The 17,500-nt window shown below is 43.5% G+C and overlaps 1 protein-coding gene across 1 annotated transcript in view; it reads left to right on the forward strand.

Moving 5' to 3' along the window:
- LOC135107256 (Fanconi anemia group J protein homolog) overlaps positions 1-17,500 on the forward strand; it is a 153,409-nt gene that overhangs the window by 23,434 nt on the left and 112,475 nt on the right. The window contains exon 3 of the mRNA XM_064016916.1: positions 9,868-10,014. Coding sequence (XP_063872986.1) covers positions 9,868-10,014 — 147 coding nt within the window. The remainder of the gene's footprint in view (positions 1-9,867; positions 10,015-17,500) is intronic.

Raw genomic sequence — 17,500 nt, forward strand, 5'->3', positions numbered from 1 at the left:
AATCGAACTATTGTAATTGGTTCTTATTTTCTTTTACATGTTTCATCATGTACACAAGTGCGGTGAAGGACAAGTGTTGCTGATCGCTCCTTTACCTTATAGTATTTGAGCACTCCATGTCGCTGCAAATAAGATGTTATATACACTTGTTGTGTTTTCCTTGAACCTACCTGGAATATTCTGTGAGTTTTATTATGAAATGTCAATTTTACATACTTATCGATATAAAGTATCGTACGCCATACATTGATTTGTGAAACAAAACCCCCCTTTTTTTTTCTGCAGGTTTCTCATGCTAAGCCTACAAGGCCTCTCCCCTCTATCCACAACTTGTTTATCACTCATGCCAAATTCCTTATGATGGAATAATGTGTATAACATCAGTTTGAAATATTCGTTCAATATGTATTTCTTGAATGTACTGTGGTTTGAACATTATAAGAACATAAGAAATAAGGGAAGCTGCAAGAAAATATAATACATATCATTAAGATGGTTTTCAGGCGGTTTTCTGTAAAGGTATAGTGAAATGATATGTTGACGCCTTTTGACCAGTGGCTGAGGGAATAAAGCAAGGAAAGTTTTCATGTTCATTAACTTCTTAGCGTCACACCGGCCTTCCCTCAGGTGCTGCAACCCCATCACCTCACCTCCCACCGCAGGGCACCAACCCCTACCTCTTTCATTCTGTCCCCTGTCCAGCACCTTCCACTTCACCTACTGCACGATGCCGTAGCTACAGCCTCGTTAAGCCAATCAATCCATCAACCCCACCAATCCACATATCACAAGGCGCCCACTTTCAGCACTCCACATCAACCTTTACCGTCCACAGCACACCACCTCCTACCTCATCCCTGTGCATCCTCCCCACCACTCACTCCCCCTCACCGCCCACACACCTGCTTCTCCGTCCGTTCCACCAGCCCTCCCCCGCCGCCAATCTGCCTTTTAACCCCTCCCCTCACCTGCTCCCCAAAAAGCTCTCCAGCATAATTAGCGCGTCACCTGCGGCCCGGCGGCGGAAGAAACTCTGGCGGCGGTGTGTGTGCTGAGGCGCCATTTTTGTTTCCCGCGTGCACGAGTGACTTTTGGCGGCAATAAACTGGCCTGGGGAAAGCGCGGGAATAAAAATGGATGCGCTACACTTTTGGCGAGAACAGTTTGAGAGAGAGAAAGAGAGAGTGTGTGTGTTGGGAGGAGAGAGGGAGAGGGGACGCTGGGTAGGGAGAGGGTGGGGGCGAGGAAGGAAGACTTGGGAGGCTTGAGGTATGAGGTGCTCTTGTTTATCATTGGGAAGAAAAATCGGCAAGGAGAGAGAGAGAGAGAGAGAGAGAGAGAGAGAGAGAGAGAGAGAGAGAGAGAGAGAGAGAGAGAGAGAGAGAGAGAGAGAGAGAGAGAGAGAGAGAGAGAGAGTGAGTTGTGAATACGCAAAACGAATGAATGGTGTTTTATGTTGTAATATAAATACTTTATTCACACACACACACACACACACACACACACACACACACACACACACACACACACACACACACACACACACACACACACACACACACACACACACACACACACACAAAGAGAGAGAGAGAGAGAGAGAGAGAGAGAGAGAGAGAGAGAGAGAGAGAGAGAGAGGGGGGGGTGAGGTAGGAGGAGGAGGAGGGAGAGGCGGGAAATGTTTCGTCGGGAAGTTGTGAATTAAAACTGTATCGGGCTGGAGTTGGAGAGAAGCTTGCGCTGCGGTGGAGGTGGAAACCTTTAGGGCGGGAGTTGAGGACTTGGCGGCCTCTTGTGGTAAATATTGGCTGGAACACCGGCACACTGTTCCTCGGGGCTGCTGCTGCTGAGAGAGAGAGAGAGAGAGAGAGAGAGAGAGAGAGAGAGAGAGAGAGAGAGAGAGAGAGAGAGAGAGAGAGAGAGAGAGATCCACTCACAAACATACACTCCCACGCGTACAAACACTACATAAAAATACTTAACCCAGATCAATTACTTACGTATATACAGAAGAAATGATCTGCTACACATGTCAGGTTCCATAAGATTGGCCCATACATCTCTTCCTTTGTGTGTGTGTGTGTGTGTGTGTGTGTGTGTGTGTGTGTGCTCGTTCCTCTATGTCTGTGTCTTTAGGTTGGCACATCAAAGAAATGGAGAAATGACCTTACTCTCCGAATGCCAATACCGAGCAGAGAGAGAGAGAGAGAGAGAGAGAGAGAGAGAGAGAGAGAGAGAGAGAGAGAGAGAGAGAGAGAGAGAGAGAGAGGCTAGGCTATAGGGAAGAATTACCTAGAAAGATTTATGTAAGTGTATTAGTCAAAAAAGAAATGAAAAATAATTGGAAGGCGATTGAGATGAGGGAAGGATATAAAAGTGAGCTGATTCTCTCTCTCTCTCTCTCTCTCTCTCTCTCTCTCTCTCTCTCTCTCTCTCTCTCTCTCTCTCTCTCTCTCTCTCTCTCTCTCTCTCTCTCTCTCTCTCCCGATGCTTTTTTATCAATACTTTCGAGAACTCAAATTCCTGTATGTGTTTTTCTCTTTTCCATCATCTCCTCCTCCTCCTCCTCCTCCTCCTCCTCCTCCTCCTCCTCCTCCTCCTCCTCCTCCTCCTCCTCCTCCTCCTCCTCCTCCTCCTCCTCCTCCTCATCTTTTACCCATTACTCACTTTCCCCTCTCACCAATCTCTATACAATTTCCTCTTCCTCCTTGCCTCCCCCACCCCCCTCGTTCCTCCCTCATTCCCTTCCCCTGTTCCCTCGTCACCATATCAAACAGCCGCTTCAAAAACCCAGAGTCACCTCGGAGGGAAAATTCCGTTCCTTTTCCCCTTCAATTCTTTCCTCTCAGACGTGTGTGTTTGTGCGTACGAGAGAGAGAGAGAGAGAGAGAGAGAGAGAGAGAGAGAGAGAGAGAGAGAGAGAGAGAGAGAGAGAGAGAGAGAGAGAGAGAGAGAGAGCAAACTTAAGAGTAAAGGAATTTTTTATTTAGTCTGTCCCTTTTTTTCTATCTCTTTCTCTTTCTCTCTCTCGTTCACTCTTATGTTATTGGTCTTCTTTCCTTTCTGTCCATGATTCTTTTTGATATATATCTTTCTGTATCTCCTTTTCTTTATCTCTCCATCTTTTATTCATCTTTTATCGTGTACATCCCTTTATTCCGCTGCCCTTCCTTTCCTATTATTTTTCCTCGCCATGCCCTCCCTGCCGCTCCACCTCGAGTCTCGTGCGCCTCTGTTGGTTTATCGTTATGGTTAATGGTTCAATGTAGTGTGGACTTTTACGGCGCGCGGCAGTGGTGATCCTCCTCCACTTAGGGTATGTGGTGGCAGGTACTACATGTGGGCAGGAAGGGGGAAGGATAGCGCTTAATGTCATTAGGTAAGTATTTTTTTTTTCTCTCTCTCTCTCAGATGTGACTTTTGTCCGAGTTTATATTGTTTTTCTGTACTTTTTTTTTTTTTTTTTTGTGTGTGTGTGTGTGTGTTTATTCCGTTTTCTTCCTTTGATATGCTGGTTTAAGGTATGGGGGTCGTGTATTTCATTACCCGCCACTGTCACTTGGTACACCTTTCCCTAATTACCATTCATTCTCGGACATCATTACTCTTCCTCAGCCACATCCAATTTTTTAACTGGGAAGAAATTGCAAAATGTATCCTTTTTTCATCGCTAACTTTCTTGTAGATGCTATTAACGCATTGCTTCGGGTGCTGCTAATTGTTTCGTGTCGCAGTGAAATGATTTACTTTATTATCATTGTCATTAACATCATTATCGTTACAGGAAAAAGTTTTCTTCTCTTAAACTTCTCTAATCTGTTCCAGTTCCTATCTACTATTCCAGACCATCCCTAACAACACCACGTCCATGTTAATTTTGGAATATGGGTTTTTTTCTGCCGTTTCCTCCACTTTTTCATTGTCTGCGTAGTGTGTGTGTGTGTGTGTGTGTGTGTGTGTGTGTGTGTGTGTGTGTGTGTGTGTGTGTGTGTGTGTGTGTGTGTGTGTGTGCGCGCGCCTGCTTTTTCTTCGCCATAACCCGTAGCTGTCAGTCTGGCCACGTGTCAGGAACAGTAGCCTGGAGCCTCAGAGCCTCACGCAGGTGCTGCACAGAATTACCACGCGCAGCTGTCAGCTACGGGCGGGCCGCAGGCCTCGGCAAGGTCAAGCCTATGGTGCACACGAAGGAAAATGTAAGAAAATAAGAGACTTTTTCCCCTTTCTTTCCCTCCATTCTGCACGTAAGGAAGGAGGGTGGAGGGGAGGGGAAAGGAAGGCTGTAGTTTGGAAGAGGAAAAGAACAGGACGAGGGGAAGAGAGGGAGCCGTGGTGCCTCCACTTTAAGAGGAAGGAGAGAGAGAGATGTGGAGAGAGAGAGAGAGAGAGAGAGAGAGAGAGAGAGAGAGAGAGAGAGAGAGAGAGAGAGAGAGAGAGAGAGAGAGAGGATTGAGATTGAAGTTCCAAAACTGTAGACGAAAATGTTTTCGCGCGATAACCCAACTTGATGGAAGGTCCTGGCTGTGGTGGTGGTTGCGGCGGCAGTGGCGGGAGTAGTGGTGGTGGTGGTGGTGCTGGTGGTGGTGCTGGCGGTAGAGGTACGTAGCTATTGAAGGGAAAGAAATGATGGAAGATGATTTGTGGTAGAAAGTAGCGTTGTGGTGATAGCTGCAGTGAAATTATGTTCATACTGACGAATAGTGTGGTTATGATAATATTTGGATATGATGAAAGACGCCAAGACAGACAAAGAACTTGATGGAGAGATGATATCGGTTTTGTTTGGGTGACCTGAAGTAGACCGACAACTGACACATGAGTGAAGAAGCTTGAGGGAGGCCTTTGATCTTTAGTGGCATCATAATAAGCTAAAGAAATAATGATGAGTATGATGTTTATACTGGTAGTGGTAACGTTGAGTGATGCGGGTAGGTGGTACAGTGGTGAATGTTGAAAGTTTGAGAGAGAGAGAGAGAGAGAGAGAGAGAGAGAGAGAGAGAGAGAGAGAGAGAGAGAGAGAGAGAGAGAGAGAGAGAGAGAGAGAGAGAGAAATTAGTCAGATATTAAAAAAAAATCAAATTATCTAGGGCAGTAGCGAAGAATTCACTGTTCACTAAGGATGAACATTGTTTTGTCGTTAAGATCACCAGTAGACCTGACGTATGGGAATCAGTCTGACAGCCGAAGGATAATTTGAGTTGATGGAAGGTTTAACTTAAACGTCTTCCTGCCGAGGTTACTTCTGAAATGTTTTATGCTAGCTGGAAATCAAATCTACTGATTGATAGTTTGAAGGAGTGGAGGGTTTGCCATTCTTTGTTATTGGTTGAATCATATTTCTAGAACCTGTGGCAACTGTTTTAAGTCTTTTCTTTCATTTTTCTAGACATGGCGCCTACCTTGACTCAGTTTTTTTGGGGAACTTGTGGAGACGTCTATCAGGAACTTAGAAAACCCTAGGGTCAATGCTAGAAAATTATTTGGAAGCATATATCAACTAAATCAAGTGACATGGAGAGAGAAAAAGGTTGTAAAGGATTGAGTAAAGATCAATTTATGGATATAGAAGTCATGTCGGTGTTGGTGTCTTGATTGAATGTGAGCGAGAAAGATTAAAAAATACGAAGTTGCGGTGCATATTTTAGTCATAGCTCAAGGATTGTGAGTATATGTACGTTGGCTCGCATTTTCCTATGTGGGAATTTCTGAAGTGTCGGGGACTAGATATTCCACGGCGGCAGAAAAAAAAAAATAAATAAAGTTTCAGAACGAAGGAAACTACTCTCCTAGGCCAGGGTTTTCCTGTGGTACGAGAATATGCGGAGTGCTTGTGGCTGAAGGAATTAGAGTGTAGGACTATGTTTTGTCCTGTCAGAGTCACCTCCATTTTGCCCCAAGACGCATTCCTGTCAGGGAAACAACAGTATTTTTGTGGGAAGTTGACATAATCTTAGCTTGTGCAGGAGCAGCCGGACAATGCTAACTCGTGATCCGGTAACGGGAGTGTAGATGTAATAGAACAGAATAGGATAATGACGAGAAAAGAAAAAAAAAGAAAAAAAATAGTGATGGGTCTCTCTCTCTCTCTCTCTCTCTCTCTCTCTCTCTCTCTCTCTCTCTCTCTCTCTCTCTCTCTCTCTCTCTCTCTCTCTCTCTCTCTCTCTCTCTCTCTCTCTCTCTCTCTCTCTCTCTCTCTCTCTCTCTCTCTCTCTCTCTCTCTCCCCCCCCCCCACACACACACACACGTGACCTTTCTTTCTTCCCTCACGCTCTTGAGGTCCCCCTTCTTTCCCCCTCCTCTCACATTTCCCAACTTTACCGTACACCTCGCCAACTTTTCCCCAGCAGGTTGACTCCTTAAAAATTTCCTCACTTCCCCAGATTTCCATCGTCAAACTCCAACGCTCTTGTCTACTTTCCTAGCTCAGTTTCCTCTCTCTTACCTCCGCTTGGACCTTCAGGCTTCCCTTCTCTTCCATTCCCTTCACTTCCTCCCTCCATCCTCTCTCGCTCTCTTGCTGCTGTTCCCCCTTCGGTGTATGGGGTTCCTCCTGGGCGGCATTGCACCCTCTTCCCTGAGTTTCGGACACCGTTGAATGCCTATACGAAAAGCGGCGTTCAGGGAGCGTGTCTGAAGCTGTCTACTTGCACCCAACAACTCTCTCTCTCTCTCTCTCTCTCTCTCTCTCTCTCTCTCTCTCTCTCTCTCTCTCTCTCTCTCTCTCTCTCTCTCTCTCTCTCTCTCTCTCTCTCTCTCTCTCTCTCTCTCTCTCTCTCTCTCTCTCGCTCGCGTAAACGGTTTCGTTTTGTATTTCCTGGTTCACTGAAATAGATGGATGACACTGTAAAGTGTTTTATTTGCTGGTTTTAGTGTGTCTGTGTGCATGTGTCTTGGGTATGCCTCGGTAAATGTGTGTGTGTGTGTGTGTGTGTGTGTGTGTGTGTGTGTGCAGGGCGGGCGTGGGTTCCTTTGGCCAGGTTCTGACGTGGGGCGGCGCGGTGGTCTTGTTTGAAAAGTTGAAAACATTTTACTTTTTCCATTATCCCGCTACGATGCCAAATTGAATTTTCATGAGGCTTTTACACGAGTGTGGAGCTCTCTCTCTCTCTCTCTCTCTCTCTCTCTCTCTCTCTCTCTCTCTCTCTCTCTCTCTCTCTCTCTCTCTCTCTCTCTCTCTCTCTCTCTCTCTCTCTCTCTCTCTCTCTCTCTCTCTCTCTCTCTCTCTCTCTCTCTCTCTCTCTCTCTTTACTTTCTTTACAAAAGCATTTTAGTCTGACAGTAAGAGGAACCAGCAGACAAGAAAGCCACTGAGCGTCTTGGGAGCAGTCAGCAGGTTGGGGACGGGGAAGCAGGTTGAAGGGAATCAGTCAGCAGGCCGTTGGAGTACGAGTCAGGAAGTTGAGGGAACGTGTTATCATTTAGGGGGATGAGTCAGTAGTTTAGGCTATGTAAGTCAGCAGCTTGGGGAAGAGTCAGTAAATTGAGGAATGGGTCAGTAGGCAGGTGGAAATGTCGAGTCAGCAGGTTATTGGAAGAGTCAGTACATCGAGAGAAGCGTCAGCAGGTTTAGGAGTCGAGTAAGCAGATAAGAAGACGAGTTAGCAGGTTAACTGAAAAGTACCACTCCAGCAGTAGATGAAGTGAAAGTACAGTCTCGTTCAATACTCCAATTAATTTCTTTAATCAGAATGTTGCATAATTACGTACGTATTGAATGCATGGTAATGGATTTAATTAACATACTGCATTGTTTCCCTAGGCGCTCTCTCGGCTCGTAATGGTAATGCGTTTGATTGGCCCGACATGGAAAAATACAAATATGTTTGGAAAATTTTTTTATGTGATTAACTTCAGATGTATAGGTGATTGGGGGAAGTGACGTGTGGGGCTCGCTCGGGGAGTGGTGACGAAGGGTTAGGGTAAGACACAGTGAGGGATAGTGTAGTGGTGATGGTAGGTAGCAAGGATAAGGCAGACGTGTTGAGGTCGAGTGGTTGAAGTGAAGTGAGGTGAGTGGTGAAGTTCGGTAAGGTGAGTGTGTTTGAAGCTGGCTGGTTGATGAGGTGTGGCCTGAAGAAAGAAGGGAGGGGAAGTGCTAATGACGGAGAAACAGAATGTTAACTGTGGCTTTCATTTTAATACGAAGGGCAGGAAGGTTGAGGCCGCCACGTTGAAACAGTGATGGATGAAGTGTGGCACGAGGAGGGAAGGATGAAGAAAGCCTCGACTTAGAAACAGAATATTAACTTTGGCTCCTTATTTCAAGTAATAGGAAGAAAACTTAAGTAAACTGGTCTTATCGAACTTACATATGTACGTTTAAGTCACAATAAATCATCAGAAATATGAGCTTCATTGTTAGTCTATGGCTAGAAAGTGGTTAGTGCTTTAGGTCGTGTTGCTGGCAGACGACAAGGTCAGTGTTGGGAACATGTACTAGAGTGAGTACAAGTAAAAGATTCTCTAGATATACTCGTAAGGTATGAACGTCTGTTGCGTGGCGCGGCGGAAGTGAATATGGCGTGTTTGTTCGGCACAATCTGGGAGTGAGAGGGGGAAAACGCACATCCATAAACATGATAATACTGCTGAGCACTAGGAAATTTTATATGAGGAAAGCGTAATAATGTCGCAGACAAAAACACAGTACAAGCAATAATTTCCTAATAAGCTTCCACGAGAAACGCACTGTTCATGTTTAACTGATACTAAACAAGTTCTATAGAATTGTTCAAAAGTGATGAGAAACCTTGTCATTGGGTGTTGAGCGTATACTGGTGACTTTCTGTGAATATCTGGTAAAGAACACGAGTTTTATATATATATATATATATATATATATATATATATATATATATATATATATATATATATATATATATATATATATATATATATATATATCGGTATAAAGTTCAATTACTAGTACTTTTTTTCATCTGTACTCTATTTTTCATTCTTTTTAAGAAAATCGTCGATGCAGATATCTCACCACACAGTTATTTATATACTGTACTCACACCTGCTCATGTACACACACACACACACACACACACACACACACACACACACACACACACACACACACACACACACACACACACACACACACACACACACACACACACACACACACACACACACACACACACACACACACACACACAGTGCACTCTGGCCTAAATGGACGAATGGTGCCAGTTTTTACAGTCTGCTATCGATGCCTCTGTTGATAGTGTTACATTTTACATCCAGCGTGAGCGTGCCTCAGTCAAGACCTGTTCGAGGCCGCCTGTCCTGGGCTTTGACCTCCCAGCGCCTGGCGAGTCCCTGCCATTGTTGGTTGTTGGAGGGGCGGCTGGTTCCCCATTATGCCTGAGTGTTTGATGCCGTTTGTGTTGTTGGTTACTAAACTATATAAACGTACAAATGTGTCCCCCGCACGAAATGTTGTGTAAAAAATAGTGACACTATATTTTCGTGTGCCTTGTAGTGATATTTTTATACATTTTTTTCTTCCCACCAGACATTTAGATTTTAAATGAGAGAGAGAGAGAGAGAGAGAGAGAGAGAGAGAGAGAGAGAGAGAGAGAGAGAGAGAGAGAGAGAGAGAGAGAGAGAGTATGCACCCATACACATACACACATTATTTGTAGGCAAAGTTTTAATATACTGAAACATAATAATCACTTTTCAACACTAAAAAAATGTTAATGTTTTTGAGAAGTTTCTGTGACGCTCAAAATCAAACTTGTGATACCTGAAGTCGAGAAGGAAGTGATTGAAATGATGATGCCTTTCAGTACCGCTGGCGAGGCGAGGTGAGGGTGACTGCTTTTACTCGTAAGTAAGTGTTGTTTGTGTTACAGAGTTGCTGGAGAGTGTAGCTGGTTTCACCCCACTGATTCCCAGGCAGAACATACCAGGCGCCCCCAAGGAACCGCCCTCCACTGCACCTTCGTCCACGCCTGCACCCAATCCACAGGCTGTACCCTCTGGCGGGGGCTTCTTCTTCGGTAAGTACATGATTTCTGTATGAGAGATAGATGGAAAGGTGATGTCTACTCTCTCTCTCTCTCTCTCTCTCTCTCTCTCTCTCTCTCTCTCTCTCTCTCTCTCTCTCTCTCTCTCTCTCTCTCTCTCTCTCTCTCTCTCTCTCTCTCTCTCTCTCTCTTCTTTTTATTTCTATAATTTTATTTTATCTGAGCAGTCTATCGGTACAGCTTTTCATGTTATAATTTTTCATAATTCATTATCCTGAACCGAACGTGGATGATATCGAGTAAGTATTTATTAAACTTATTTAGCCATAACGCTCATCTCGCCTCTCCATCTTGTCTGTGTACACCTGGTTTTCTCACTTATCAAACTCATTCACTAAACCTCTACATTTTCTCCCTTTTGTTTATAATATTTCCCGTGTTCAAATTTCCTCTTTTGCACAATTATTATTACTACTTTTTTTACTGCAAAGTCATTCACTGAGCCACATTCATTCACCTTCACCCATCCACACGCCTCCTTTCATGTTACATTTTCGTGCGTGCTTTCATAACCCTTTGTTCGCCCTTCTCCTGTTGATGGCGTTAGACTTCGATCCTCTTAATTCTCCCACGTGTTGTCTGGATCCTCTCGTAAACCTCTTGATGGCGACGATTCAGCCGAGGTATTTGCTTCTCATCAGACTGTTTGTAAGAAGAGGGGAACAGGGGCGTGAAATTGTGGCCGACGACTGAGAGAGAGAGAGAGAGAGAGAGAGAGAGAGAGAGAGAGAGAGAGAGAGAGAGAGAGAGAGAGAGAGAGAGAGAGAGAGAGAGAGAGAGAGAGAGAGAGAAATTTGGGTTAGGTAGGTGGGAGAGTGAGGGGGCAGCAGCCGACCTTAACGCTGAGGTTCAAGTTTGAATTGTGGGAGTGTTGGCGGCGGCCCACTATTGTTGCAAGTGACGGGGCAATTAGCAGGTGAAGGGGCAGCATGGGGGGAAGAGGGGGAGGGGGTTGGGGCTTTGGTGTTAGGGTCAGGGAGGGAAAGACAGGTAAGATCAGGGGGATAGATAGGCGGATGAAGATCGGGTATCAGGTGTGGGGTTCATTAGTGCGCCGGTGCAGCCTCCCCCCTTCTCCCATCCCCCGCGGCAGGTGTATTCCGGACAGGTGCGAGGCGTAAGGGTTAGTTAGGGGGGGGGGGCGTCGACAGGGATCATCTCTGTTCTCTGTGGGAGGTAGTGTTATCTTATTTTTGATATTGATTTGGTTTATTTATTGATGTGTGAGTACGTATGGATGCATTTGGCTATTTATTTGTTCATTCATTCATTCATTCATTCATTCTTTTTTTTCTTGATGTACTTATTTATTTATTTATTTATTTATTTATTTATTTATTTATTTATGTGTTATTTATTTTACTTTATTTATTTATTCGTTTTAGTGTGTGTGTGTGCATGTGTGTGAAGTGACGTAAAGGAAACACTGACGATAGAGATGAAAAGAGAAAGGATTTTTTTTTTCTTTCTTTGGCGTGGAATCATACCGGCTGTTGTCAATGATGGTTATGTATTATTGTATGTTCATTTATTTACTAGGAAAGCTGTCATTGCTTAGAGATCTGGAAGGAGCTCTGCCTGCCAAGCACTGCCGAGAATTGGCGGGGATAAATATTCTTTCATACAAACCGAGAAATTGTCTCCATAAATTAAAAACACTTGCTCTCTCTCTCTCTCTCTCTCTCTCTCTCTCTCTCTCTCTCTCTCTCTCTCTCTCTCTCTCTCTCTCTCTCTCTCTCTCTCTCTCTCTCTCTCTCTCTCTCTCTCTCTCGTTGTGGACCGTTGACGATTTTTTTTTTCATATGATGACTACGACCCACATTCACCCATTGTATAACACCTTTCGCCCTGTTTTGCACCGAATTCCCTCACATAGTCGTCTATCTATACATCTCCATCCTCTATGATCAGAAATACTTCCTTTCAAACTGATTTTTTTTTTATCACGTGACTTCCTGTGTGTGTGTGTGTGTGTGTGTGTGTGTGTGTGTGTGTGTGTGTGTGTGTGTGTGTGTGTGTGATTGCTTATATCTTTTTCATTCACATCGCAGTCTTGCTCAGAAACTTCAGTCCATCCTGTCTGATACGCTGACCTCGTTCCTCCACCACGTACTGTGCCTGGGTTTCGTTGGTCATCACTGGGTCGTCATTCCGTCAATCAGCCTGTCTACCTGTAATCACTTGCCCGCATCAGGCAGCCTGCTTTCGGTCGTGTCTTGTCAGGTCGCGCCACCTCGCATCATTATAACTTCAATGTGTTCTCTAATTCACGATGCTTTCCTCGTTCATGAAAATTTGTCTTATGACGTTTTTTTTTTTTTATCGATTTGTCTTTTAATACACACAAGTTTAATTATATGAAAACCAGTGTATTAATCTTAGTTGTCATTGTTCAGCGCTTATCCCATTATAATATATGCGAAAACCAGTTTCCGTAAGTTGTTGCATAAAATATGGTTGTATTTCAATAACAGTAGATTCATAATATATATTGTTTGATTTAATTGTCAATACGAATCACTGGACCATTTACTGTTTACGATAGATTTTGAATATGTCTGTCAGAGTTAACATAAACAGCGAGCACGTTCACTTCCGTTGTCGGCTGCAGGCAGGAATCAGCGGTCACAGGCGCAGCTTGATCTATCCCCGGCTGTTCGAAGGTTTTGCGGATTTACGTATTGCCACAGTGAGAGACTTTGTGAAGAAGAGATCAGTGTTGAAGAATGGCCTCTTGTGCCGCCACGCTAAGGAAGGAAGGAAGGATGTTCTAGCTGTGGCTGAAACTATGAACGTAATTTCCTGCAAAAATCTATATTAAAATTAATAAAAAAAATATATAAAAAACTTGGGAATGAGATATCAGTCATCGAGGTTTTACATAAACGCGTTCTGAACCAGTCCAACACAGTATACCCAGCAATTCACTCCTTCGAAAAGAGATTAAAGAGGCAACAAAAGAATTTCCCTTGTTTTATTCCGCCTTGAGTCTCATTGCTTTAGTACATACCAGTCTCGGTCTTCGTTTGATAGTGATCGTTGCATCTTGTTACGATTTCATAAAAGAAAGGAATGAAAGTAAGGTTCCACTAATAGTGAAGCCTTTACTGATGGGGAGGTAAACAGTTTTAGATGTACACCTGGCACGCATTGCTCTTAGAAAGGCACTCGCTCCGCCTATTATATTAATTCTGGCGTAAAGTTAAAAACCACTTCTCTTCTTTTGATGTTAAGTGAGATGGATTGTGATTGCCTTCCCATTTTGGTAAGTTTGATTTGAGAGGAACCATTACTTCACGATGGTCATCTACAGCATCCTGCACTAGCTAGACATATGCAAGCACACACACACACACACACACACACACACACACACACACACACACACACACACACACACACACACACACACACACACACACACACACACACACACACACACACACACACACACAAAGTAAGCAGCTTGCCAGTCACTTATTCGAAGTCTGTGTTTCCCTGAACTTGCGAGAACACATTTTTCCTTCTCTCGAGTGACCATGATTACAAGGAGACGCAACCCTTCCCTCTCCCCTCACTCGCCCGGTCCTACTCCACTCTCCCACCTCCATTCATTCTGACTGGACAACAGCGTATAATCTTGGCGTTCGTTGCTCTGTTTGTGTTTACGTAGAGGCTGAGGATGTGCCATAATGAAATGCGATGTGTGTTGACCTTAGAGTGGTGTAGGTATGGGATGAGATGGCCACTGGTAGTAGTTCAGGCCTTGTTTACTGGATGGTCACTAGTTACAGTTGTGTTGTGTTGTGTTGTGTTGTGTTGTGTTGTGTTGTGTTGCTGACTGTTTGCTTGTTTGGTATAGGTGTTGACTGATCTTTTAGGAAATTACTCTCAGTCATCTGTTAAAATGCGATTCCTTCTTTGCCATTTGTTCATCTGACCCATCACCCAAGCCTTGTTGTTAATTCTTGTCTTTTTTTTTTTCTCTCTCTCACTTTTCGCTCCCATCATGCGTTTTACCGTGCACAACGTCTTACGTGTCACCCATATATGTTACCCCATCACGTTCTTTACTAAAACTGGTCTAAAAGCCTCTCATTCACCAGTACCCTTGTCCCATCACGCACGAATTTCGCTCTTACTATGCTCTTGACCACTAAGCTCTGCCCATCACCTCCAACTACGAGATTCTGTCCCTTCGCCGTCTGTCTTCCTTTATACACCCGCACAAGGAAATACACCGCCCAAATTTGCCAAAGTGAAGCCATAAAGAGAGAGAAGGCACAAAAGTTAATTCTCCGCAGATGCATATCATCTGCCTGGGAAGAAAATGCCGAAACAGTGAAGGTCTTGTCGTGGTAAAATATGGTGAGTAAATAAATTAGTTATATTACTACCGCTGCCAAGCTGTTGACGTCAGTTGTTGTTGACTCGGGAGTGGTCAGAGTGCGAGATTAATCTTGATTGGTACAGGTTCCACTGCCCGCCCCTCCCCCTCCCGGACCAATAACTGCGGGCGACACTCATTGTTGATCCGAATCTTTATTGTCTGCAAATAGAGTGATGCATAAACACATATCCACATCTTAATGAATTGTGCTGAGGGCGCGGATGTTGACTGTGTGGTCAGCTACAGCTCGTGATGAATGATAGCATACGTACAAGGTAGTAAACAAGGTAGCAATGTCCTCCAGTGCGTGCCAGGGAGTAATCAGGCAACTTAATATCTATGCTTGGTTAACAGTGAATAAAACTCGCATGTCCATTCATATGCCTCTCTCTCTCTCTCTCTCTCTCTCTCTCTCTCTCTCTCTCTCTCTCTCTCTCTCTCTCTCTCTCTCTCTCTCTCTCTCTCTCTCTCTCTCTCTCTCTCTCTCTCTCTCTCTCTCTCTCTCTCTCTCTCTCTCTCTCTCTCTCTCTCTCTCTCTCCTTTCTTTGAATACTTGCCTACCTCTATAATTCAGTACAGATATTGTGATTTGCTTACAGCATACAGGTTGAATGGCATGTTACTTCTGTATTTACTCAAAGATAAGGACAATAAATTAATGCAGAAAATATTTGCCATAAACCAAATGTTAGACATACGCTTCTTAAACCAGAACTCAGGTTTGTTATTAAATTCAATATATGTAGTGCACACCTGTGTAACAAGACAACAAAGGAGGAAAGGAAGGCAGTTTGCTTGCAGGTGAAGGTGTGGGAAATAGTCATGAGAGTGAGTTGCCATTGCCAGCATTCTGCAGTGGGCCCACAAGAACAATAATTATTGATCTCTTCAGGGATTCTTAACCCTCTGACTGCTGCTGATTAATGAAATAGACTTTAAAGCATGATTTAGGGAAGAAAAAGAAAAAAACTACATGAGCAACAAAACAAGCATATATATATATATATATATATATATATATATATATATATATATATATATATATATATATATATATATATATATATATATATATATATATATATATATATATATAATAAGGCTATTGACAGTATGTGTGTGTGTGTGTGTGTGTAGCTCTGTTATCCCTTGTCAAAGCCACTTGGTGTTGTTCAAATGAAATAACAGATATCACAACTTGGTGCCCTGAAAATGTTCATAGTTAGCATCATCGTAGATAACGACATGGTCATCGTTACGGTGGGGAGAAACATTGAAGACTGAGCCACCAAGAGGATTTCATCACGCATGCAGTTATTTATTGGAACATCTGACATAACGGTGTGTGGTTGGAAGACTCTCGCCGGAGACGTGAACAAGAAAACAAACAGTCGGAATTAAATTGAAGATTAACGAGGCATTATAATGCATTAGTATGTCATCTTCATAGATTAGTGTAGGGGAAAGGCAAGACCACCTATATATATATATATATATATATATATATATATATATATATATATATATATATATATATATATATATATATATATATATATATATATATATATATATATATATATATATATATATATATATATATATATATATATATATATATATATATCACACACACACACACACGTACATTCATATGTTTTTTTTTTTTTTTTTTTATTGCGGTCTATAAGGAATCTCAAGATTTTGACATTTATTTGAAAGTGTCTCAGTGTCAATCCCACGAGGCGTGTTACTACCCACCGGTCCCGGATATTCAATTATTTCGCCTCCTGCTCCGTCCCACCAATCTGAGTAATCGATAAATGTGAGCTGCACGCTGATTGGCTGGCCAGCGTGTTGGAGGCGGAGCGGAGGGAAGGGGAAGAAACTACGATCGATTTCCAGAATATTGAGACGCGGCCAACTGCTAATGAACCCCCTGCCCACCCCTGGAGCGGCTTGGAACCCCTGCCTCCCGTCGCCGCCCTTCCACGCCCCCGGGATGCTGCACACCTCGCCCACAGACAACCCTTCCTAATAGGATCATCTCCCTCTGACGTGAAATCCTCACTATCACCTTTGCTGCCAAGTTACGCCTGTCTTGGCCATCACACACTTGTTTGTTCTTGTTTTTCCTCTCTACTCCACAGCCATCGCTCGCGAGTATAGGACACTTCATCCTCCTGAATTTTATCCGGAAATTTCTCACGCTGGCTTATTTCTCCTCTTGGACATTTTCCCCTCCTGACACAGCCTTCAGATCCAAGCTAGAGTAAACTAACATGATCTTTTAACAGCCATAGTTTTCCTCAGTACCATCAGATGTATCCAAAAAGGAAAATAGATGTGAACATATCCACAGAGAAAATGCCGTGGGGGAAATAAGGGCGTGCCACAACACAGCATCCTTCATCCCTCCCTTCCCCTATCGCATCCTACACACACACCCTCTTTCATTCTTTCCCAAACAACTGCCCCTACACACCATCCTTTACCCCTTCCCTAACACAACCTCCACACGCAGTATCACCCCTCGCCTACTATTACACACAACATCCCTCTCCTCGTCCTTAACACAACCTCCACACACTGCATCCTTCACTCCTCTGTCCAACACCTGCCGCCATCAGCGTGCACTGGACGTTACTTGTCAGTCACATGCGTTAGCGGAAGTGGATGTCAAACTGTTACATTCTCTTGTGTGCAGATGTTGATGCGTGGATGATTATTCAGCATTAAGCTAAACGATAATGGAATGGTAACAGATTGTTGATGTTGGTTGATTTAAATTACGTTACACTCCACAAACTAGAGTATTAGACATAACTAGTTGCAGTTTAAAAGAGAAAATGCTGTAACTACTTATTGAATGTTTGGGAGGAAGGGTATAGAATACTTAATGGTGTGGTAGTCTTGCTTGTTTAGTGCACTTAGTAATACACTTCATAATCGTTGTAATGCTCAAATCCATTGCGTATAGTTCTTATGGGTTAGTTTTGTGATTGATAATTCCCGTCACTCCTCGTAATTACATTTCGTATGCGTATATGTATTCCGTGCCCTCGAGAA

Source organism: Scylla paramamosain, chromosome 15 (assembly GCF_035594125.1).
Source record: "Scylla paramamosain isolate STU-SP2022 chromosome 15, ASM3559412v1, whole genome shotgun sequence".
In the NCBI taxonomy this organism is placed as follows: domain Eukaryota; kingdom Metazoa; phylum Arthropoda; class Malacostraca; order Decapoda; family Portunidae; genus Scylla; species Scylla paramamosain.